This window comes from Ailuropoda melanoleuca, chromosome 15 (assembly GCF_002007445.2).
Source record: "Ailuropoda melanoleuca isolate Jingjing chromosome 15, ASM200744v2, whole genome shotgun sequence".
NCBI lineage: Eukaryota > Metazoa > Chordata > Mammalia > Carnivora > Ursidae > Ailuropoda > Ailuropoda melanoleuca.
The window spans coordinates 5,005,835-5,029,685 of NC_048232.1; the positions used below are offsets into that span (position 1 = coordinate 5,005,835).

A 23,851-nucleotide genomic window follows, 5' to 3' on the forward strand; every position below is an offset into this window, starting at 1 on the left:
TTAGAGAATATGAAAGCACATGAACGGAGAGTCCTGCGTGCTGAGGCTTTAGAACAAAAGGGAGCCATTGGTTCCTGCTACCTCGAGTGAGAAACCACTTTGGTCTCTATAACCAAGAGAGGTCAGGCAGCCTCCTTTTTCTCTCACCTCCTTAGAAAATCTAGCTAATCCCTGGAGCCTTTTTGTTCCTTTGTTTCTTAAAGTTTTGAGGAAGTGAAGGGAATCATGACATTATTGAATGAAGTGTCTTGAAGTCATGTTAGTTGCTCAGAGACAGCCTTCTCGGCCTCCCAGAATCTGANTATTTATTTTTATTTTATTTTTTTTTTAAAGATTTTATTTATTTATTTGACAGAGATAGAGACAGCCAGTGAGAGAGGGAACACAAGCAGGGGGAGTGGGAGAGGAAGAAGCAGGCTCATAGTGGAGGAGCCTGATGTGGGGCTCAATCCCAGAACGCTGGGATTACGCCCTGAGCCGAAGGCAGACGCTTAAACCGTTGTGCCACCCAGGTGCCCCCAGAATCTGAGATTCTTAATCCAAGTGGCACGGGAGTATCCTCAGAATCCTAACACATCGTTGGTGCTCTGGAAGTGTTTGTCAGCTGGATGAAAGCAGCCTCTCTCCTGGTCTGGGGCTGGGCTGGGCCCGATTCCACGGGCCCCGGATCAGACTGCCTCGGCTCACAGCACAGTTCTCCTGGCCTGACACTGTGGGCAAGTCACTCATCACTCTGTGCCTCCGTGTCCTAATCTGTAAAGCTGGCACAGGGTTGTACCTGTGCCCGAGAGGAGGGGGCTAGAGAAAGGTCTGGCTGGCCCGACAGGGTAACTGTATCTGTGTGTTGGGAGAGTGCAGGGGGGTCCTCTGAGGCAGTTACTGGTCATCGAGACATTCAACTCCAGGAGAGAGGTATGGGGCGGGGAATTGGCCTCTGAGGAAGAGCGTGGGGGTCGTGGCACGCATGCACTCATTCATTCGGCAATACTTGTGGTGTTGTTTTGTTTTTTTTTTTTAAGATTTTATTTATTTATTTGACAGAGATAGAGACAGCCAGCGAGAGAGGGAACACAAGCAGGGGGAGTGGGAGAGGAAGAAGCAGGCTCATAGCGGAGGAGCCTGATGTGGGGCTCGATCCCATAACGCCGGGGTCACACCCCGAGCCGAAGGCAGACGCTTAACCGCTGTGCCACCCTGGCGCCCCTCGTGGTGTAGTTTTTCACAACAGTTCTGAGGTCATGTGCCTCCTTGTCATGGAGCTTTGTGTCTACAGACCGTGGGGGAGAGAGGGAGCCTCTCTGTTGCTTGCTGGTGTAAGAGCACAGGTTCTGGACTTAGACCCAGGTGGGACCCCACATTTGCTGTGGTCTGCCTCTGCAATCTTTTGCGTGAGTGACCCCATTTCTCAACTCTCATGCCGTCATCTGTGCAATGGGGACGATGACAGGATCGCCCCCAGGAAGTCATGGGTGAGGACTTAGAAGCCAAGGGCCTGACTGCTAGTGAGGAACCAGTGCCTTTAAAACCAGAGCAGCCTGGAAACATTTAAGAAGGGATGTGTAGGTACTGGTATGAGGTGCCTTTGGGTTTCTGAAGGCTGGGGGTTCATATGAAGCTTCGGGGTAGGTTTTGTCTTTCTTTCTCGGGGTCGTGTTTGCCACGGGTGCACTGGTGTTCCTGCCCACACTCGACAGTGTGGTGTAAGCCCATTGGCAGTTCCCTGGATGATGATGTTTCCCGGCAGCTACTGTCTTCGTACCTGTGCAAGTAGTAGACACCAGGACATCATGAAAGAGTGGAGGTGGCTTGATTGACTCACCTGTCCACTCCACTGACAAACGAGATTTATGGAGCCCTGTTCCATGCCAAGCACTGTAGTTAGTGCTGAGGAGTGTAGGTAGCCAGTAACACGCTCCCGATCTCGTGGAGCTGACAGTCTCGGAGGGAAGCTATTAGGCAGTCTTGGACCCACCAGCAAGATTTGGGGGACTTGGAGAGTCTGCCACTTCTACACATGCTATGTAATTGCGCCTCGGGCCAGAAGGATAGTCGTCTCTGTCCCACTGGGGCGCTGTCCTCTCACTGCACCCATGATGGATTGTCTTCAGACTGATTGTCTATATAGGAAGACTTATTTTACCCACGATGTTTGGGATTTTAAAGGTGCGTTTTGTTTTTTTAGCTTTTAGAAACTGTTAGACCGTGAAATGATTCGTTTGCCCAAGTGGGATCCCTCTGCATCTTAAAGATCCTTTTAGAGCCTGATGGAATTGGATAAACTGGTTCTAAAATTCGTATGGAAGAACAACAGCCCAGGACTAGCCAATTTAAGGAAAAACAGGGCGTGGGAACTCTGTAAAGAGATGCTAATGAAAGCAGAAGAGACAGATCAATGGGAGTTCCTAGGAAGTCACATGGCTATGGGAGAGCTTCACACGTAATAGCTAGGGATTGATTACACAGGGGTAGGAAAAGAATGTACTAGTCAGCCAACAGTGTTGGGGCAGTTGGCTTTCCATATGGAAAGAGTCAAGTTAAATTCTTTATATCCTCATAATAAATTCCAACTGGATTAAAGACGTAAATGTGGGTACCTGGGTGGCTCAGTCGGTTAAGCGTCTGCCTTCGGCTCAGGTCATGATCTCAGGGTCCTGGAATCGAGCCCCGGATCGGGCTCCCTGCTCCTTAGGGAGCCTGCTTCTTCCTCTCCTGCTGCCTCTCTGTCTCTCATGAATAAGTAAATAAAATCTTTAAGAAAAAATTAAGACCTAAATGTAAGAAAATAGTTTTAGAAATGTTAGAAAAATAGGATGAGGAAGGTTTTCTTAATAACGTTGGCATAAAAATGGGAAGTCCTAAAACAGTTATTTCTGATTACATCAAGTTGTAAAACTTCAGTGTGATAAAATAATAACCAACATTTAGTTAACCTTTAAAAAACATCCTTTGAGATTCTTGTTTTGCCAGCTGAGTGCTAGGCACTGTTCTGAGAGTGTGGTTGCGAGCAGACCCGACCTCTGCCCTCCTGTGGCTTGTGTAACTGCAGAGAGTAGGACTGGCCAAGGTCATAAAGAACCGCGGATTCGTAAGAAACAGGCAACCTATTAGTCGTATAGGCAGAAGATAGAAACAAGAAGTTCCCAGGAAAAGGAACCCTAGTGGCCAGGGAATAATTAAAAAAAAAAAAAAAGCCACCTGTGTCACAGTCTCGGAAATGCAAACAAAAATAATCAGATTGGTAACTATGAAAAGTTTGACCTTTTCAGGTATTGGCGAGAGTGATGGGAGGTGGGCATCATCCTGGTACTGGTGGGAACGTGCGGCCCACTGCTCAGGAGTGTCGTTGGAGTGAGCCCCAGTTCTCAAAGCATGGTCGGGGGCCTTCCGGGCAAGAGAGTCCCACTCCTCACAGTTGATACTATGCCTGTCCGCGAATCCAAGTTCATCTGCCCGATATGCCCAAGAGAGTGACTGAGACATGAGGCTGCAGCAAGGAAAGGGTTTACTCAAGAGGCAGCGAGGGGAGGAGAGGGGAGGAAAGGAGGTGAGAAGGAAGGGAGTCAGGAAATTGAAAGGCACACGAGAAAGGCCCGGGTACAAGTCACTGCCGCGCGTAGTCGTCCCACTAACCCTTTGGTTTTGGGTTTTAATCCCCACTATCTTCTGGTCATTCCTCGTTCTTGAAGGAATTGGGACGATGACCCATCTATTTAACTTTCTGCTGAAATGGGGCCAAGTTTGGGTTCAGAGGAATGGAAACCTGTTCTTGTTTAGAAGTACTCTTTCGTTCTAGGTTGAAACCCAACATCCTGCATTAGCAAGATTTTTGTACCTTGGTTATTCGTTCTTACAGTGTATGTGGTCCCAGTTTATCTAGGTCCTTAGGGGAAGCTTGTTGTATTTATCAACTGATTTCTAAAGATAAACTCTCCTAACTAGTAGTTTCACGTCTGTCAGAGGCTCACTGCTGCAAGGGGTTGTCCTTGTGGAGCAGGGTGTAGGGAACCGGTGGATCCTGTAATTCGAGTGTGATGGATACCCCTGGCTTCCTTCCCTGTAGCTTCACTGAAGAAGGGGTGGTCAGCAGTACCTCATGTGGTCCTAATGAGGCTGGAGCCAGTCCTCTGGGTGCCCCCACCATCCGTCCAGGATTGAGGCGGCATAAGGGCCCATCTATGGGGCACACGGATAGAACATACCGGGTAGCATCCAACTCCGTAACGTGAGCCCTAAGTCATGACAAGTGTAGAAAGAATCTTCCAAATAACATAGCATAGGGGCTTAAACAAAGCCCCTTCTAAGGGCCACTCTTACTGGATGCAGAGCAGCCAGCAAGGCTTTAGTCCAGTTTAGCAGGCAAACAAACCCTCAAAGACTGTTAATTCAGAACTAGAATCTAACACCCACGAAGTTGGGTTACTGGAACAATTTCTCTAAAATCACCCTCATTTTCAAAGATAGCCAAATGAAGTCTCATTTGTTTGTAAAATAAGTCCAGTTTTAAAGTTGGCCTAACTGTTCACATAAGCATGGCAAGAATAGTGATTGACCTTTTTTTTTTTTTTGGTTAAGTTTGCTTTGCTGGAACTTACCATAAAGAATTTCAGGTTGAACTTTTAACAGCCTCTCGAGGCTAAGAAGACAAGCCAAATACTTAGCATCAGACTTTGCCTGCAATACCTATAGATTTGGGTGAATTCTTCTCTTTGAGGTCCCAAAATATCTTGAGGTTTCTGCACCTGCTGGGAGGTGACCTTCTTTACTCCCATGGTAAGGCTGCTGGGAACCCTGTAAGTAAGCAAGGTACCAGACCGATTTTTCCAAGGGGTTTCATTGGCTTCATAAAGTCATTCTTAGTTCCCTAAAACTGATCATATCTGAGCCTGTGCACATGTCCCTCAGATACGGCATTCCTCTCAAAGCCTTGGTAATGTAACTGATGTTTCTGTCATAAGGAGACCAGATTCTTACTGAACTTAACGCAAATAAATACATTGCTGTGAAAATAAGAACAGTCATTGAGAGTTTCTGAATCGTGGAGGAAAAGATAAATGTTCCTTATTTGTTTCCAAAGGAGTATTTTACCAAATTTCTGTAAGTCATAGCCTTAAATCTGAAAGAGCAAACAGAGAACCAGTGATGTTTCAAGCAGGAGTCTGGTGGAATGCAGTTTTCTCGTTAGTTGAAAATCTTCATCAGGAGTAAAGGACTCCAGCTATAGGAACGCTGCCCACAGTCCTCAGCTCTCAGGTACCATCAGGGTTGCCTTGACTGGAGACAGCTGCCTTGCCAAGGGTGTGCCCTCCACCCAGGTGGTCACAAACCATGACTCTTGCCCCAGTGTTGGATACCCTGAAGGGTAATCCAACTTTTGGAACTCCTCAGAGAATCAGCGGAGGTCTCTGTTGATACTGAGTCACTGCTCAGCTTCTGTCTGATTTCGCGCTCTTTCACTCCCTTTCCGCAGGTGTTGCTCACTCCCTAATAGACTGTTTATATACCACGTCTTCATAATCTTAGTCCTGACCACGCACAAAACTCCTTTCCAAAGATTTCCTTCTCACAAACCTTCTACAGCTTTACAGAATTGTTTCCCTTATTTCCAGTAAATCAACAACATTAAATTTAGCTTTAATTCCAAGTATTTTCCAAGGTCACGTGAACTTAAACATTTGGGAGTTTCTTTCTGAATTTCATTTTTTAAAAAGATTTTATTTGAGTGCGTGAGAGAGAGAGAGAGATCACCAGCAGGGGGGAGGGGTAGAGGGTGAAGCAGGCTCCCCGATGAGCAGCAGCCTGAGATGGGACTTGATCTCAGGACCCTGGGATCATGACCTGAGTGGAAGGCAGACACTTCACTGACTGAGCCACCCAGGCGCCTTACCTTTCTGAGTTCTAGAATGCCTAGTTTTTACAAGTGCTTCCCTTTAAACAAACGCACTTTTTTGTAAATTAACTTCAGCAATAGCATCCAGAGTTAGAGGGGTGCCTGGGTGGCTCAGTCAGTTAAGCGTTTGCCGTTGGCTCAGGTCATGATCTCTGGGTCCTGGGACTAAGCCCCGCGTGGACTCTACACTCAGTGGGGGAGTCTGCTGCTCCCTCTCCCTCTGCCCACCCAGCTCAGGCATGCTCATGCACATGTTCTCTCTCAAATAGATAAATAAAATCATTGAAAAGGCACATTTACAGCATATGTAGACACAGAAATACATGAACAAGATGCAGACAAAATCTTAAAGGCCCAACTTCCAAATATCTCCCTTTTACAAAACTTAATTGAAAGATGGCATTATATAATTTTATGGATTTTTTGGTCATTTTTCTCCAGAGTCTAATGAATATTTTGGCCAAAGAGTGTTGCCAAAAGTGATTGCCCAGTTTTGGAGAATAGCCCAGAAGGCTGCATGTGGGGGAATCAAAGTGTCATTTCCCATTTTCCAAATAGAATATGGCTGGTTTTATTCAAAGATATCAAAAGCTACAGCAACACACAAACCAAACGAAGCCCAGAGTAACTCTGTGAGCATTGGTTCCTCCCCAGAAGTCGGGGGGGAGGGTGGGTGGGGGAGGGAGGATTCACGACAGAACCAAACAGCTTCCTAGTTTCTAGTTCCTCCCTAAAAGTTAGAGTTCCACCGACTGAACCAAACTGCTTACTCACCAGCCTTTCCTTCAGTAAGAAAAGGAGGCTAAGCTGAACAGGAGGAAGAAATCTAAGAGCCAAACCAAATGGGAGGAAGAAATGAGCTCATGTACCATCAGATAGGACGTACTCACCAAGACACGTCTGCCCAAATCAAACCCCAAAACTGTTTCCTTGCCACAAGAGTTAAATTAAGTCCTGAAGGTTGGCCGCACCCAGGCTGAATGGGGCCCCAGGGACTGACCTGAGGACAGAGAGCCCAGGCAGCTGCTTGGACTGGTCACCAGACTGTGTCCTGGCTGGGGGCTGACGACGAACCCTTAGCAAAGAGTGCCTGGCTGGCTCACCGGATCTGAAGCCGAAGCCGAGCTCGTCTGCCCAACACGCAGCAAAGACTGAGACATCAGTGTGCTGCAGGGAAAGGCTTGTTGGGGGCAAGCCTCAGGTCTACCTCCCGGAAGAAGAGTCAGAGAAATTTAGGGGCAAATATAAAAAGGTTATAAAAAGTTGCAGCTGTGTTTGTGCGTCCCATTAACCCTTTGGCTGCTGGTGTCATACATGCTCTGTGCTGTTTGTAGGACCCTAGAGAGTCCTTCGCCTTTCTCACTCAGTGCTCTGACAAGCTCACGGGCAGTTTTCCAGAGCCACGTGACATTTTGCCACCACAGACTGAACGTAGAAGTTGTTTTCTGTCAAGCCAGACATGAAAGAGATTTGCAAGAATGTAAAACAATGCTACTCTTCTAAGCTTTTTTTTTTCTGAAAATTCAGTTGTTTTTGATAAAAAGGTTAACGTGATAGGTTTAATTGTTAAGCCTAAATTTCTTATGTGGTAAATATTAACAGATAAGACTCATGTAAATTAACCTCCTTTGGAGCCTGTAANATTAACCTCCTGTTGGAGCCCGTCATATTTAGTAGTGTCAAGAGGTCCCGAGACCAAAGTGTTTGAGAACCGCTGCTTTGAAGCAATGCTTTTCCAAGTGTCGACTGCAATCCATTCATGATTTATGAAACCAGTTTAGTGGGCTTCGATAAGCTTTTTTTTTTTTTTAATTTTTTAAAAAAGATTTTATTCATTAGAGAGCCAGCGAGAGAGGGAACACAAGCAGGGGGAGTGGGAGAGGAAGAAGCAGGCTCTCAGCGGGGGAGCCTGATGCAGGGCTCCATCCTGGAACGCCAGGATCACGCCCTGAGCCAAAGGCAGACGCTTAACCGCTGTGCCACCCAGGCACCCCTACGATAAGCTTTTTAAAAAGCAAAGTGGATGGGGCGCCTGGGTAGCGAGCGCAGTGGTTAAGCGTCTGCCTCCGGCTCAGGGCATGATCCCGGCCTTCCAGGATCGAGTCCTGCATCAGGCTCCTCTGCTGGGAGCCTGCTTCTTCCTCTCCCTTTCTCCTGCTGAGTTCCGTCTCTCGCTGGCTGTCTCTCTGTCACATAAATAAATAAAATCTTTAAAAATAAATAAATAAAAAGCGAAGTGGAAATAAAATGTAGAAGAGAAAAACTACACTGCACATAAGGTGAAATATTGTTTTGTGAAACTGTTATTCAGCCTTTTAAAAATGCACATACGTGGGTATAGACTGTAATGCTAAGTGGGCTTCTTGGTGTGGATCGTGCTCAGAAAGTTCATCAAAACAGAAGCTTCCGCGTGCTGGGTGGGAAAGCATGTACAAGCATGTTCGTTGCTACGTTGTGGGCAGTAATTTGGAAACAACCTGAGTATCTACTCAGAGGGAATGGCTGAATCAAATGTGGAAAGAGGGATATGATTAAACCCTGTATAGCACTTAAATGAACTAGATGGGAAGCAGACTCAAAGTGTAACATTTATATAAATAAATACCTGTAAGATGACACCTAGCCTTCTGGGACATATATGTACCCTTAAAGTCCTTTTCGGGTGGATCAAAAAGGGTACATGCCAACTTGATTCATGACGCTGGCTACCTCGGGGGAGGGGAGGAGAGGAGAGGAGAGGAGAGATGACCGGCAAAGGGGATTTCTGCAGAACCTGTCATTCTGTTTTTAAAGGATTTCCTGGTTTAGTTGTCCCTCAGTTATCGGTGGGAACACGAGTGTTTATATATTTTCTGTTCTTTCTGTAGCAGGCAGACAGATCCTGCAAGAGAGAAAGCCAGATCAATGCAAATACCAGATACGGATTTTGCCACAATTAGATCAATAGCCTGTTGTAATCCAAAAAACAGGAAATCGTAATTATTCGGTCAGCAGATACTTGGGGTTCTACTCATCTGCCACAACTGTGTTAACTCCTCCGGGCACAGCAGACCAGACACTGGTGGCTTTTCATGGGAGCCATGGGAGGTCATGCACATTTGGTTTGGGTGTTCCCTGTGTGCTGGGCCCTGAGCACTTAGCATGTAGGAGTATCTCTTCACAAAAGTCAAATGAAGCAGGTACTGTGTTGTCTGCATTTTACGGATGAGGAGGCTGAAGCTTGAAGAGGCCAAGAATTTGCTCACTCATTTAGCCACAAGCCTGGGAGAAGGCAAACATGCTGGGTCAATGTGGGCAGGTCTTTTAAGGTTGCCTGTTTCAGCTCACCTGGCTTGAAAAGTCAATATACAAATAATTTTTAATGATTCTGGGACAGGTCAACGTGAGATAAAAATCCAGAAACCATCCTGAAATATCATTATTTCATGTTTGCCCATTAAATTTTTTTTTTTTTTTTTAAACTGGCCATTTTATGAAGAATCCAGCTGAACTGCTTTAAGCGTTCTATCTTGGAGACGTCCTTACCGGCAGGGAAAAGCCAAAAAAACTGAGGGCAATCGGGGCAGTCAGTGCTTTTCTCCCGAGAGGACTCCGCTGTGTCTGAAGAGCGTTTTCCGCTCCAGTGTGGTGGAGACGTTGCTGTTACTCTCTTCTCCCCTGTCCTCAGGAGTACTTCCTGCAAGCAGAGCTGACCAGTAATGTTTTGAAGACCGGAGTGGTGCGCTGCTGCGTGGGCCAGTGCAACAACGCCATCCCCGTGGACACCGTGCTCACCATGAAGAAGCCCCCCATCACTTACGTATGTGGTCCCGGCAGCTTGTGCTTCTCTAGGATTTGAGTCAGTCATTTGCATCTTATACACGAGCATGGTCTGGGAGCTTGGGTTGTGGCCCGACTCTTACAGGACCACTGTCTCCCTGGAGGGCCCGGTCCAGTTTTCCTTGGCTCTTCACCCCTTGCCTTGATAAATTCTGGTTTCTGCCCCAAGGGAATTTGACAAGAGTCGAGTCTACCCTCATGGCTGTGCTGTGGGATATGTGACCTCAGAGGTTTGCCCACGTCTGAAAACATCAGAATACTAGTGCTTAGGCTCTTGGTGGAAAATTCCTGCTGTCTGATTGTCGCCCTGACATCTTTTTCTTTGCCCTCCCTGCAGAGCAACAGGAAGGAAAACAAGGGTGGCTACCTCTGCCATTCCTGTGTGGAGCAGCGCATTGGGCCCTTGGCCTTCCTGACGGCCTCCCCGGAGCAGGTGCACTCCATGGAACGCACCGTCGAGAACATAGTGCTGCCCAGACACGAAGCCCTGCTTTTCCTTGTCTTCTGAAAGCCAAGAGGAACTTTCTCCACGGTATAGAATGCCTTGTGTGGACTCGAGTTACTTGAAGAAAGCCAGTGTGGGGTAGGGTTCTCACTCACCTGAGACTCTGAATTCACTCACAGAGCATTTTTGGAGGAATACGAAGCCAACGAGAGTTGGACCTGCCATTTCTCCATTCCCTGTAGGTAGCCAGTTTCCACTGCCCCTGCTCTATGCGCATCAGGCTGGGGACGTGGGGGATGTTCTTTTGATAAAAAAAACATTTTATGTATTTAAACTTTTATTACAAGGTTTCAATTAAACAGGCATTGTAGCACTGGCGTACCACTGTGTGACACCTGGCCTCAGCCCTGTGGTTTTTGAGCTTTCTCCAACTTTCTCTTTTTCCTGTTCACTCTTTACAACACCTGTGTCACTGCTCACATGATGCACCAAGCAGAGAATGAGACTTCATGTCTGGCAATCATTGACAGATCAAAACACAAGAGATTTTTGTGCCATGGGGAATCACACATGTATGAGACATAGTGTGTGCCTTTGTCATTACACGGGGTTCACTGTTTAAACAGGGGAGCGACATAATACGCGAAAAGACAAGTACAGAATGACAATAGCCAGGCCTCTCGTGTTTCCCTCCGGTAGAACTGAGAATCCAAAATACCTGACAGAGAAGTGCAGTTGTCTGGCCGCTGTGGGGGTGGGGAGAGGGGCCTAGAGAGAGACGGGAGATTGGTACCTGGTTCACTGCCTGGGGATGCTGGGTGGATATAATAAAGCTATTCTTACAGAGACCAATGACAAAACTCACATCGTCTAGATGTACATGGATCTGGTATTTTTACGTTTTTGCCATACAGCACTTCAGGGATGCAGATGACAGGTGGGGGAGTTGGCACGGCATTGCCCAAAGAGCTCACCACATCTAGTCTCTGAGCCCACCAAGCGGCGTCCAGGAGCAGGCCTCGTAGCTTCCGTTGTCACAGCCTCCCCTTAGCCTCCTCCATCAGCCTGGTGGAGCTTAGAGTGCGGGCCGGTGAGTAAAGCAAGCGTGCTGTCGGATGGGGCGAATGCCAAGTTAATGTTTGTATATCGAGGAATGGTCACAGAACGGGACCTGAAGGCAGAGGTGGGAGACTTTAACGGCCGCGGGATGGGGGTGTTTCATCCACTCGGCCAGGATTCCTGGCCTCACCTTAATTAATGCTTAATGGATGACTCAGAATAAAAGAGCAAGTGAAAGGAATTTGAATTTGGGTTGGTCACAATTTTCACTGTCCTTAAAAAGAAGGATTGGGGGAGGGGTAGTAAGCAAGGGTTCATTCACGTGTTTTCTGGAAATCAAGTTGTGCCAACCAGAGGGGAAGCCACGTATTGTTGGAGAAGTCGTTAACTCACTGACCGTCATCGAGCACCTGTTGTGTGGCAGGTGCTGTGTACTGTACGCGGGCATACAGAATCAGTGTGGTCCCCAGCTCCCGGAGACTGCAGCCACAAGTGCGCTTGTAGTTGGAGTGAACCGGGTGCGGGGGGAGGGCTGCATGGGTGCTGGGGGATGGGCGGGCATCCTTATCCACAGGGGAGGTCGGAGCACTGCCCGATGGGAGTGATGCTGCAGCTGTGTTTACCAACAGGATAGGCAGGTAGCTGGCTGTTTGAGTGGAAAAATTTTCTAGGAGGAGGGAACAGCAGGAAGGACAAGAAGGACGTGTGTGGTAATGGCATTGCCAGAGCAAAATGTCAGGAGTAGCATTTTTGTACTAGTTTTAAAAAACAACAGAATCTAGGAATATTAATACTGGTATTTCATTTTTCAAGGTTAAGTTGTTGTTTTTGAGAGAGTGCATGAGCGTGGGGGGGAGCAGGCAGAGGGAAAGGGGGAGAGAATCTCAAGCAGACTCCCTGCTGAGCATGGAGCCCTGTTAAGGGGCTCGATCTCACAATCCTGAGATCATGAGCTGAGCCGAAATCAGGAGTCAGACACTCAAGCGACTGTGTCACCCAGGTGCCTCTCAAGTGTTAAGAATTTTTAAAAAATTAGCGAAACTAAATATTTGGTGTGTTTCAAATAGAAGAACAATTTTTACATACCAGTAAAAATACAAATTAAAAAAATAAGTGTTAAAAATATCCATTGTCATTTTAATAGATGAGAAAAATAAATGCATTACTCAAAAACATAAACACTACATGAAAATGAAAATCCATTTTTAAAAGTAGTCTTTAAGAGGCTTTCATAATTTTATTTAGTTGTGAATGGTTTTTTTGTGCAAAAGTTTCTGTAGTCTTTTCTTTTTTTAACCCACAATAACTGGGAAAATAAGAAAAATAGTTATAAGCTAGTTCCGAATATTTTTCTTTGGCTCATTAATTTTTTATTAATTTCTCTTATTTGATACTCAGAGGAGATCTTTTAAGAATCTTCAATCTATTGATAGCCAGCTCTAGTTTTTTGTTTCAAAGAAAGCACTTCTGATTGTCTCCACCTTTGATTTTATCGTGTGTGTAGAGATTCTGATGCAGTTGCCCATATAAACATGAATGCCGTTATGTGTAGAAGGTATTTGAAATAAAGTAAAAATTATTCTTGCAATATAAGTGTTACAATACTACAGCATATCCTAGACCATGTCTTAGTTTGGTCCTTCACATAATTATTCTCAAGACCTTTATCAGATTTTATATTTTTTAAGAAGATAATGAGGTGATGGTATTGGGGCAACCTGTCATATTCGTTGATAGATACTTTAAAATATCACAGCACGCCAGCAGCTGGAAGTGCAGCCCTTGAAGGTGTGAGGCTGTTTGACATGCTTGAGTGAAGAAGAGAGGTCTGTGTGGCTGGAGTCTAGTGCGTGCACGGTAGTAGCAGGTTCGTGGGGGGCCAGGCCGGCCGTCCAGGGCCTTGAACAGCAGGCCAGGGAGTCCGAGTGTGATTTGGAAAAATTCTGAGGAATCATTGAAAATTTTAAGACCTCAGATTGTCTTTTTAGGAAGAGCATGCCAGTTGTAGATTGGAGGACGTTTTACAAAGGTCAGGCAGATAAGATGTTATAATCGCAGCACAGGGGATGTGTTGCTGGACTAAGGGAACTGGAATGGACTGGTGAGGAGGACTGGCGACTAGAGGAGCGGTTCTCAAAGTGTGGTCCTCAGATGAGCAGCGTCGTCATCACCTGGAAACTTGTTAGAAATACAGATTCTCGGTCTGGATTGCAAGCTGTGCCATTGAGGCCCAGTTGTTGGCATTTAACAAGCCCCACAAGTGATGCTGTTGCACATTAAATTTTGAAAACTCCTGTTCTTGGTATTAAGGTAGAATCAGTAAGACCTTGAGAGTCTGACATGAGGATGGGTTGTGACAGTTTCTCAGTGGTACGTCTGGTTGTCTAACTTGTGGGCCACAGGGTCTCAGCGGGACTTCACGTCTTCTGGCTTGTGGGCCACAGGGTCTCAGGGGGGCCTACAGGCATCTGGCTTGTGGGCCACAGGGTCTCAGGGGGGCCTATGGGCATCTGGCTTGTGGGCCACAGGGTCACAGTAGGACTTCCTTCCACTCATCTGGCTTGTGGGCCACAGGGTCTTAGGGGGGCCTACGGGCGTCTGGCTTGTGGGCCACAGGGTCTCAGTAGGACTTCCTTCTGGTCATCTGGCTTGTGGGCCACAGGGTCTTGGGCCTACGGGCATCTGGCTTGTGGGCCACAGGGTCTCAGGGGGGGCCTACAGGCATCTGGCTTGTGGGCCACAGGGTCTCAGTGGGACTTCCTTCTGGTCATCTGGCTTGTGGATCACAGGGTCTCAGGGGGGCCTACGGGCGTCTGGCTTGTGGGCCACAGGGTCTCAGGGGGGGCCTACAGGCGTCTGGCTTGTGGGCCACAGGGTCTCAGTGGGACTTCCTTCTGGTCATCTGGCTTGTGGACCACAGGGTCTCAGGGGGGCCTATGGGCGTCTGGCTTTTGGGCCACAGGGTCTCAGGGGGGGCCTACAGGCGTCTGGCTTGTGGGCCACAGGGTCTCAGGGGGGCCTACAGGCATCTGGCTTGTCGGCCTCAGGGTCTGAGCGGGACCTCTGGTCGTCTGGCTTTTTGCAGGGTAGATGAGGGCCCCCTCCATTGAGGCAGAACATGGGAGATTTAATAGGTTTGTGAACACAATGACGACTTTGGTTTTTGGCATGTTGAATTTGGAACGCTTATGAGAATTCCAGGTAGCTTTGTCCAGGAGGCTATTGGGGAAACGGATCTATACTTCAGCAGATTGCTTTGGGCTGGAAGTGGAGATTTTAGGTTGTGAGTATGTAAGTGGCAGTTAAGGTAGCTCAGTTTAACGGTCTTGTGCTTACTCCAGCAGAATGCCAGGAGTGAAAAGAGCAGAGGTGTAAGAAGCCCCAAGAACACCAGGCTTGGGGTAAAGAAAGGAAGAGGATTTTGTGAAGGGAGTAATAACTGATTCCAGGAGTTAGAGTTGCTACTGAGTTTAAGATAGGAAGGAGCTCACACAGAAGTAGTGATCAGCACCTGAGTCAAGTGAAGGTGGGGAGATGTTTGTCTGACTGACACTCCGAAATCAGTGGCGGCATTAGCCTGGTCAGTTTCAGGGAGGCTAGAAGCCAGTGGGCATGGGGTGTGGGTGGGGGACTCCAGGTGATTTGGTGGACTAAACATGTCTTCTGAAACCATACTAAGTGGAAATAAAAGGATTTTTTTTTTTAAAAGGCATAAACCTACAAGGGCAAAGAAAACAAAAAAGAGGTAATAGTTATAAAATTTTGGAAGTTGGAAAGCAGGTAAGTGAGTGGTAACTGACTTAGTTCATTGAGTAAACTGAGTCCTAAGCCCAAGAACTTTCAAAAGATGTGGGGATTGATGGCACTAGGTTCTTCTGGAAAGAGGGTTTAAACGTGGAGCAAAAACCAGGAAGATTGGTAGAAAAGTTTATTTAAAAGTTTTTTTAAGGGCGCCTTGGAAGCTCAGTTAGTTAAGCATCTGCCTTTGGCTCATGATCCCAGGGTCCTGGGATCGAGTCCCACATCGGGCTCCCTGCTCATCGGGGAGCCTGCTTCTCCCTCCTCTGCCCCTCCTCCCTGCTCATGTGCGCGCTTTCTCGCTCTCTCAAATTAATAAAAAATCTTTTAAAAAAATACAGGCTTATTTAAAAGCCAGTTAAGGGGCACCTGGGTGGCTCAGTTGGTTAAACGTCTGACCCTTGAACTCAGCTCAGGTCTTGATCTCAGGGTCGTGAGTTTGAGCCCTGTGTTGGGCCCCACGCTGGGCATAGAGCCTACTTTAAAAAAAGGAAAGGAAAAAGAAATTAAAGTCGTTTAAATCCTCAGATTTCTGGGCAGCTTTTCATGCTCAACCATAGCAGACCAGAGGTTTAGTCTCTGGAGTGGACCATGGCACATAAGAGACTCGGCATAGCTGAGGGCAGGGCCATAGTGAAAACAAGGCCATTGCTTACTATGCTTGGGCTGCTGTAACATGAGGCCACAGCCTGGGTGGCGCATAAACAACAGACATGTATTCCTCAGAGTTCTGGAGGCTGGAGGTCCAAGATCAAGGTGTCAGCTTTTTGGTGTTTGGTGAGATCCTGCTTTTCGGTTCATAGACGGATATCTTCTTGCTGTGCCCTCATACGGTGGGAGCGGCAAGGGAGTTCTCTGGGGTCTGTCTTATGACACTAATCCCATTCATGAAGACTCCATCATCATGACCTAATGACCTCCCAAAGGCCCCAGCTCCTAATACCATCCCCTTGGGGATTAGAATTTCAACATACGAAGTTTATACACAAACACAAAAACCTGCACATGCCGGCACACATACTCTCCGTGGGAGGTGGCCAGTTCCTTCGCTGGAGAATATAACCCGCTTTAGTAGAAACCCCGACAGTGACATCAGGGCTTCCTGAGGAAATTGGTCAACCAGATTACTCAGTGCCAGGAGTTTACAATCTTCAAACTCCACCCAAGTCCTTGGATCTTCAAACACATTTTTAGTGCCCCACACTTACATAGTAATAAACCAAGGATTGCCAAACATCTGAAAAGAAATTTCAAGATAAAGGTTGGATATCAAACAGAATTAACTTGGAGGAAACAGTTCATGCAGGGAAAAGAAACCATCTAAATTTCTTAAGCATATTCAGAGAATAAGAGAAGACAGTTCATCCATGAAAATAACAGGATAAAATATATATATACAAACATATATGAATATTTAGACACAAAAGTATGAAAAAAAACCCAATAGAATTGTTGGGAAAGATAGTTTGAGAAAATATCCAGAAAGTAGAGCAAAAACAAAGATTGAAAAAAAGGAAATATGTAGTCAGAACCAATTTAAGCAGTTGAGTGTCTGAATAATAAAAGTTTCAGGAAGAAAAAGATTGAAGTTGGGAAATTAAAAAAAAAAATTATTGAAATTACCCACAGCCAAATATATGAGTTTCCGGATTCACATGCTCAGCCAAATGAATGAAAACAGACCTGTAGTGAGTTTGTTACGGTGAAATTTTAGAAACACCAGAGACAAAGATCCTCCAAAGCTCTCAGAAAGAAAAAAAGTCATCTGCAAATCAGATGTCTTCAGATTCCACAGCAATAGCACCGTGGAGCTCTACGTGAGGGGAAATGATTTCCAGCTTAGAATTCTAAACCAAACCACGTGAGCAATAGGATAAAGGCACTTGGACACCAACATTTTATCTACTAAGAAGCTACTGGAGGAGTGAGTTACATCAAGTCAAGAACAAAGCAAGGAGAAGGAGGGCTCTCCTGTAAGAACGAAGCTATCTGACGCAGAAGGGCGCGGATGGCATCCCGCGTGTTCCTCAACACCTTGGGAGGGTACTTACAGCAACAGGCGGAGTGTTCAGGCTGCAGTTGGTGATAAACACCCAGAAAACTAAGCAAATGGGGCAGGGAAACAAGAACATTATTAATCCTCTAATAATTAAAGCAACAGGTTGTGTAGACGAGAAAAAGGAACAGCAGGTAGCTTACTACCTCGCCCAGTTGCGCATAGGTGTGTTTTCATAGACTTCCTAAGGTCAGCATGTGTGTCCGAGGTAGGGAAACGTGGGTTCAGAAGGGGAGGGTGTGTTTGACCTTCGGCTTCCACTGTAGGAAGTTGGCTACCATGCCTGGAAAGGAGAAATGGAAGTAGATGTCAGTAGGAGCTTATCTAGAGATACAGGATACACCCCAAAAAATCAGCTCAAAGATTTTCAAACAGTTTACTCCTGGCGGGGGAGATAGAGAGGCAGGGTGCCTTTCCGGTAAGGTCTCTCATATGATTGGCATGAACTCTGCCTGTATGACAGACCTTTAGAATAAGAGTGGGAAGTAGAAATCTCAAGTGAGCCTGGGAATAGGGGAGACGGTGGATGGGGGGCGACTTGGCATCGGGGAGGGGAGGTCATCTTTAAAGTGCAAGGAACATGAGCATGCCTGTTTGTTGAGTGGGAAATAGCAGAGGGGCTGATGGAGGACAGGGACGAGAGGCAGCTGGTGGGGGGTGGCGGGGAGGGCTGGGCTCTGAGATGGAAAGGAAAGCCCCTACAAATGGCTAAGGAGGAAGTTTCAGTAGCTCTCAGTCATTTTAGCATGTTTTCAGTGAAGTCACCGTTGGGGTCACCAAGAGAGTGTGGAAAGTTTGAGGCTGATGTGGCAGGCATGCGTGGAGCGGACAGCACCGGCTCAACCTCAATACCATGCTTGTAGCCCATGCGTACTTTTCCATCCAGCTGCCTGGGCGAGGGAGCAGAGAAGGCTAACGGTTAGATTCACACACAGTTTACTAAGCCCTGAATACACAAGTACAAGGGCCCGGGAGGAACTCCCCCTGCCCGGAAAGCCCAGTCTCCAGGCACGTGTGACAGGCCATACTCTGCTCCTGCTGTGGGGCCGGGTCTGCTTTGGGGTCAACCACCTGGATTGGAAAGGGACTTGGATGCCCCTTGAGGTCAGGCCACTTGCGGTCTAATGCTTTTCCTCCAGGCTGGTCTTTGCCGTCAGTCCTTCCCAGTCCCCCTGCACTGCCAGGTTTGAGGAATGTGGGGTACACTGGGGGACTGGAAGCTGACTGCTTTGCATTGCCAATGAATGGGTGCAGTAAAGCTGGCCCCAAATGAGGTAGGCCAAGAGTCCCTCCAGACCCTGCCCCAGACACATGAAGACCTCATGTACCCCTTTCTGAGGTCTCTTTCAATAAAGGCCTTCCGCTTAGGCTGTGGGGGGTTTCAGAACATTTGGAGGGACTCCCTTCCTCCCTGGGCTACTTAATTACGGAGTTTCCAAGTCTCCCCGTGGTGCTGTCCCTCACATTCCTCCTGATGATGTTATGTATTTCCTATTCCTAGTGGTTTGGACTAAGAGGTAGGATAGATGGAGAGAGAGGAGTTCCAACCCTAAATGCCTCTGCTTGCTTACTCCATTGAATGTTTTAGCCATGTCTCCAACCTCCAAAATGCAGCTCTTGATTTCTTCCCCCGCCCCAGCTGGTTCGTCCCTGTGCCCTTCCCCACATCAGTAAGGGCAACAACGCGCAAATCCTTTTGATCTGACCTCTCATGAATCTTGAGTCCATCCATTTCTCTCCATTGTCCTCCCTCTTGAACCGGCGCTCCCCTCTCGCCTGGCCTGTGGCCACATTGCACAGTTGCTCTGCGCTTTTGCCTGCTCGTGTCTCCTACTCTGCACGCGGAAGCACAGGGCATCTTAAAACGAAGGTGAAGTTACATCAGCCTCTTGCCTAAAACCCTCCGGGGGCTTCTTGCTGCCCTCAGAACATCAGTCTAATTTGCACCTCAGGCAGAAGAGACGTCTGGTCTACTTTCAACTGAAGCTCATCTTTTAAGGGCCTTACTGAAGACCTAAGAAGTAGCCAACACAATAGCAGCACCTCGGTTTTGTTTTCCTTTCTTAAATGTCCAATTCAGTGGTTCTGGATCTTTTTGAGTCATCACTTAACTCAGTATGTTTTCATAATCTGGACCGCCAGTAAAACAGGTAACATTTTAGTCTGTTGCTTTACAACAACATAATAGAGGGGCCCTGGCTTCCTAGCCTAAAGTGGTAGGGACCTTACTACCTGCCCTCTGTTTTACTGCCTCTGCTCAGCCAGTTTCCTATTTTAGGGTCTGTTAGGGTATCTCCATTTTCTCTTACCAAATTCAGTATCGGATTTTGTTTCACTTTTTGGGCCGTAACCCAAAACAAAAACTCTAAAGGGCATTGAACAGCAAACGTTACGATTTTACCTAGGTGTGCAGAGGACAGACCATAGGGCGGCAACATCAGCCCCTCGGCATGCTGTGGAGAAGCCAGGTTCTTCCGCCTCTGCTTTTTGCCCCGGCTGACTTCCCTGCGACAGGCTGTTTGCAGAAGTTTTGGGCAGGGCATCCAGATGCAGCAGTGGCAGTGAGAAGCCTGTCTTCTGTGTCTCTTAGGAGCCAGGACACCTTTCCCAGGAGCTTCCCAAGCTGACCTCATACCTCCATGGTGACCACTAGGTCACCTAAACCAGTCACGGGCAAGGGCATGGCTTCAAATAATCAGGATTTCCTTTCCTGGAAAATGGGCTGTCCACTTCCTCTGATGTGCATGGCTGCGTGGAAGGGAAGAAATACCTAAATCCTGGGACTTGTTTGAGAAGGAAGGGGAGGGGTCGGTAGCCGCCAGTAGCCGAGTCTCCAGTATATAAACTTTATCTTTTGGAACACCTCCTACATGGTAGGCACACTCAGGACTTCATGTGCCTTACTCCATGTGGTGCCCCCAACAAAGCTGGAGAAGCAGGTGGTGGAACAGGCTCAGAGTGGCGGGCCCAAGCCACTGTGTTCGGCGGCACGTAGATCAGAGCTCGAGCTCCAACTCCCGTGCCATCTCCAAACCCATGGTATTTGCACTGTCACCATGGGAACACTTGGGACTACAACTCTGCAAAAAAATAAAAAACAACTATATTTCTTAGAAACGGAGTGCATAGAAGGCTCTCAGATGTTCTTAGCCATGGCATTCTTCAGACATGACTCCTAATTCAAGACCGTGGCAGCTGTAATTAGTCGGGACTCAGGGCGGCAACTAGAGTTCTTTCTAAGCTCCCCCCCGCTGGATATCACCCAAGGTGCTTCTGGAAACGAAGCTTTCTTGGAACATGTTGACAAGAGAGCAACGACACGCAGCCAGGTGGCCCTGGATCCCTGGGGCTCAGAGCAACTTGCGTGCCTTCTAGATCACCTTTCTGTCAAAGGGGATTTTGAAGATAACACACTTATTTTATACTTCATGCTTTTGGCCCTCTGCCCAGAGGACTGAAGAAATAGCCCTGGGAAGGTAACCATCTCAGTTTGTGGTGACGGTATCTACCAGAAAGGGGCTGTTGGGTAGAGCCAGGAATGCGGGGGAGGACCCTAGATCCAGTCCCTGCAAGGCCTTTGCTCTTGAAGTCTCCTTTATTTGGGTTTATTTGACATGTAGTTACCGAGGGATCATGCTGGAGCCCCCCTCCCAGCCTGCCATCTGCCTTTCTTTTTCCTGTCTGTGTCCTTGCCTCTGTCATTGCCCCTTGTAGAATTCTCCCTGCCTGTTTCTATTTACTTTGCTCTCGCCCACCTTCATCACAAGTCCCATCACATCGAAAAAGTGTCCTCAAACATCCAGGCCTTTTAGTGATTTCTTCCTTTCCCAAACTTCTGCAACATTACTATGTTCACGACTCCTGTGGCATTTGTATCAACTAAACTTGTGGTAGGAGCTCGTTGTTTTGCTTTGTTTCACCAGTCTTTGTTTTTTGGCCGGGCAGTAAGCACCTCAAGGATAAGTCCTAGGTCTTCAGTTGTAGCATCTCTAGTGTCTAGAGAGAGGAGAGACACATGCCAGTCACAAAGCACTTTCGAGTATCCCTTTTGCTCCTCACCTTGGTGAGAAGTATGATACATGTGTTATCTCCTCTTTAGAGACAGAATGTCAGTGTGTGTAACCTAAGGGATTCTTCCAAGCTGACGAGGCCAGCAAGGTAGAAAGAAAGCTTGGCACCCGGGTCTCCTAAGTCCTGTGCTCCTTCCACTGCACAAAGGTAGTAGTAAGCAAATCCCATGTTTATAGGGCGCACAACAGATGTTACGGGAGCTCAGAGGCAGAGGATTTTGTACATTTGAGTAGTTAATGAAGGCTGCCCAGAGAAGGTAGAAATCAAGCTGCCTCTTGAAGGGTAGACTGGAAGTGGAGGGGATGGCACGGGACTGACAAATGAGTTGATTGTGAGCAATGAGCCTGACCTGTGAGAAGACAGGAGGACAGTTCCTAGGAGACAAAGGGAAGTGCAGTGAGGGAGGCAGCATGGAGCAAGGTTCTGGATGGCTTTTGTGGGAGCTGCCTGAGTCTCTTCCCTTGCAGACCAGGAGTTGGGAGATGGGTCCCTAGGACAACAGGCTTCTTCTTGCAAGATTACTCCTCAGCCCAGAAAGTAGTATTACCTTGAAGCAAGGAGCAGCGTTACCAGACAAAACTGGGGGCTGCTTCTGTGGACAAGGTAGGGTGAATGGGGGAGTGGGGATCCTTGTGAACCCTGCACATTTTCCCCCGGATCTTCATTCCAGTATCATCCAGTCAGTGCCTGCCTCTCAGCTAAGAAACCTGGCGGGCCTGTAAACTCAGCTAATGTTACTCAATGCCAGGAGGACTCAGACTCTTAATTTGGGTTTCCTGCCCTCTTGGTCTTGCTGTCTGAAGGATGAGATTCAGCCTGGTTATGGAAGTTTCTAGATTTCCATCTGTGGCTTGGATTGAGACTTTAAGGATTCGAGCTTATTACTCTCTTTTCTAAATTATTCACTGCCATTAATAGTAGCCACTCCTCTATGGCCTTGACCTTCTTTACCCACGATATTTTTAGGATGGCAGCGATGCAGTCTCCCCAAGGTGGGCCTTCAGTGGGCATGCCATTCCAGGTAACTTCCGGGGAATTAATTCATGGCATGCCGTGGGCTGCTGCGTTCCCATCTCAGAACATTAGCAGGACTGTCACTACTTTCTACCCTCTCTCTAAGGCAGATAACCAATCACAGATATTCCCCATTTCCCTACTTCTCTCGTTTGCAATATGCTCTCCTAGCACCAAATTACCTACCAGTTAGGAACTTTTCAGTGACAAGTAATGAAAAGTGCATCTGTTCTAAGGAAAAAGAAAATGTTTTGAAAGAATGCTGGGGGCTCGTAGAATCATGGGAAGTTGGAGGATTCGGTTTGGGAAACAGAGAGGAACCAAAGCCAAAATCTGCAGAGTCAAGAAACAGTAGGACAACTGTTTTGATGGTTTTGAAGCTTTGCTGGGTGTCTCTGTATTAATTCTCTTGTGTGCTTTCATTCCATATTCATAGCATAGCTTTTGAGGGTTAACTAGGTGAGGGTTATCTAAAGGGCCCGGGTCAGGGCCCCACCCTGGTGGGAGCAGGAGAGGGGATATCTGCCCTCTAAGTTAGTGGGCAATACGGCACTCCAACACAATCTTGGATCCCCAAAATGGGAGGAGTGTGCTACATCCTGGAGAGCTAAGAATAACAAAAGTGGAATGAGTGGATTTACAGGCTCTTAGGGAAGAAAAGAGTGAGCCAGAATTCACATAAATGTAGTGTTGTGTATTTACAAATTCTGGGAAAACAGCTATACACCGAATTCCTGATACACCCCAGGCAGTGTGAGGTGTTGGGGCTACTACTCTTTGAATCCAGCTGGTCTGGCCTTCAAAGAGCATAGGCTTGTGGGAAAACAAACTCAAGATTCTCCATTGCATTCTTGATAGTCTGAGGCTAATAGTAAAAGGTCCTTCCTTGATGAAGAAAATGGATGGGACAGTTAGAAACATGGAGGGACCCTTAAATGTGTCTCTTTGGTCCCTGTGCTCTTCCTAATGTCTAGAAGAAGGTTTAAAAAGAAGAAAATAAAAGTCTTACTGGTCAAGGAAAAAAGCAAGACAAAAAAGATGAAGAGTAACCAGTTTTCTTCGTGGCAGATGTTGTGGATGACAGGAAATGAAAGAGGAGAAAACAATGTGAACCATGTAGATTCGCAGCCAGCTGACAGATGTGGGCTAAGGCTTACCAGTTGAAGGACTTTCAAAAGCTAAAAAAAATAAACAGATGGACTCTTCTCAGTACCCCGCAGGTACCCCCCGATCATTTGGTTCATTCAGGCATCAGGGATTTATTGGCATTTACTGAGTGCTAAAGATTGAAAGACAAATTGCATTTCTCTGATGACCCCAAAAAGTATTGTGGGAGATAGTCTCCAAAGATAGTTTCCATTGATTCCTTCTGTTCTTCCCCCTCCCCTTAAATCTGGCTGCCTGCTGACTCGCTTTGACCAATAAAATGCAACAGAAGTGACATGTGGCAGGCCCTACCCTAGCCTTTAAGGGGCCTAATGGTTTCTTCTGACTCCCCCAAGGCCGCCATGCTGCCAGGAAGCCCAGGCTTGCTCAGCGGCGTGCTGGGGTGCCCGACGAGCCTGTGCCCAGCTGTGCTGAATGCAGCCGAGTGGTACACCTCGTTGCTGCCACATCGAGCGCAGCGGCCTGGCTGAGCCCAGCTGGCCCCCCGAGATCACAAACAGTGGTGGTTTCAAGCTGCTGTTTTCCATGGTGGGTT

General features: G+C 47.3%; 1 protein-coding gene across 6 annotated transcripts in view; it reads left to right on the forward strand.

Annotated features, from left to right (window-relative positions):
* Window positions 1-23,851, forward strand: part of FBH1 (F-box DNA helicase 1) — a 63,634-nt gene that overhangs the window by 38,207 nt on the left and 1,576 nt on the right. For 3 of the 6 annotated variants that reach the window (XM_034643586.1, XM_034643583.1, XM_034643587.1), the window contains 2 exons: window positions 9,555-9,686; window positions 10,044-10,545. In XM_034643586.1, coding sequence (XP_034499477.1) covers window positions 9,555-9,686; window positions 10,044-10,214 — 303 coding nt within the window. In that variant the 3' untranslated portion in view covers window positions 10,215-10,545. Of the gene's footprint in view, window positions 1-9,554; window positions 9,687-10,043; window positions 10,546-11,065; window positions 11,739-23,851 lie in introns of those variants that run through there. The other 3 variants (XR_004620660.1, XM_034643584.1, XM_034643585.1) reach the window with 3 other exon arrangements.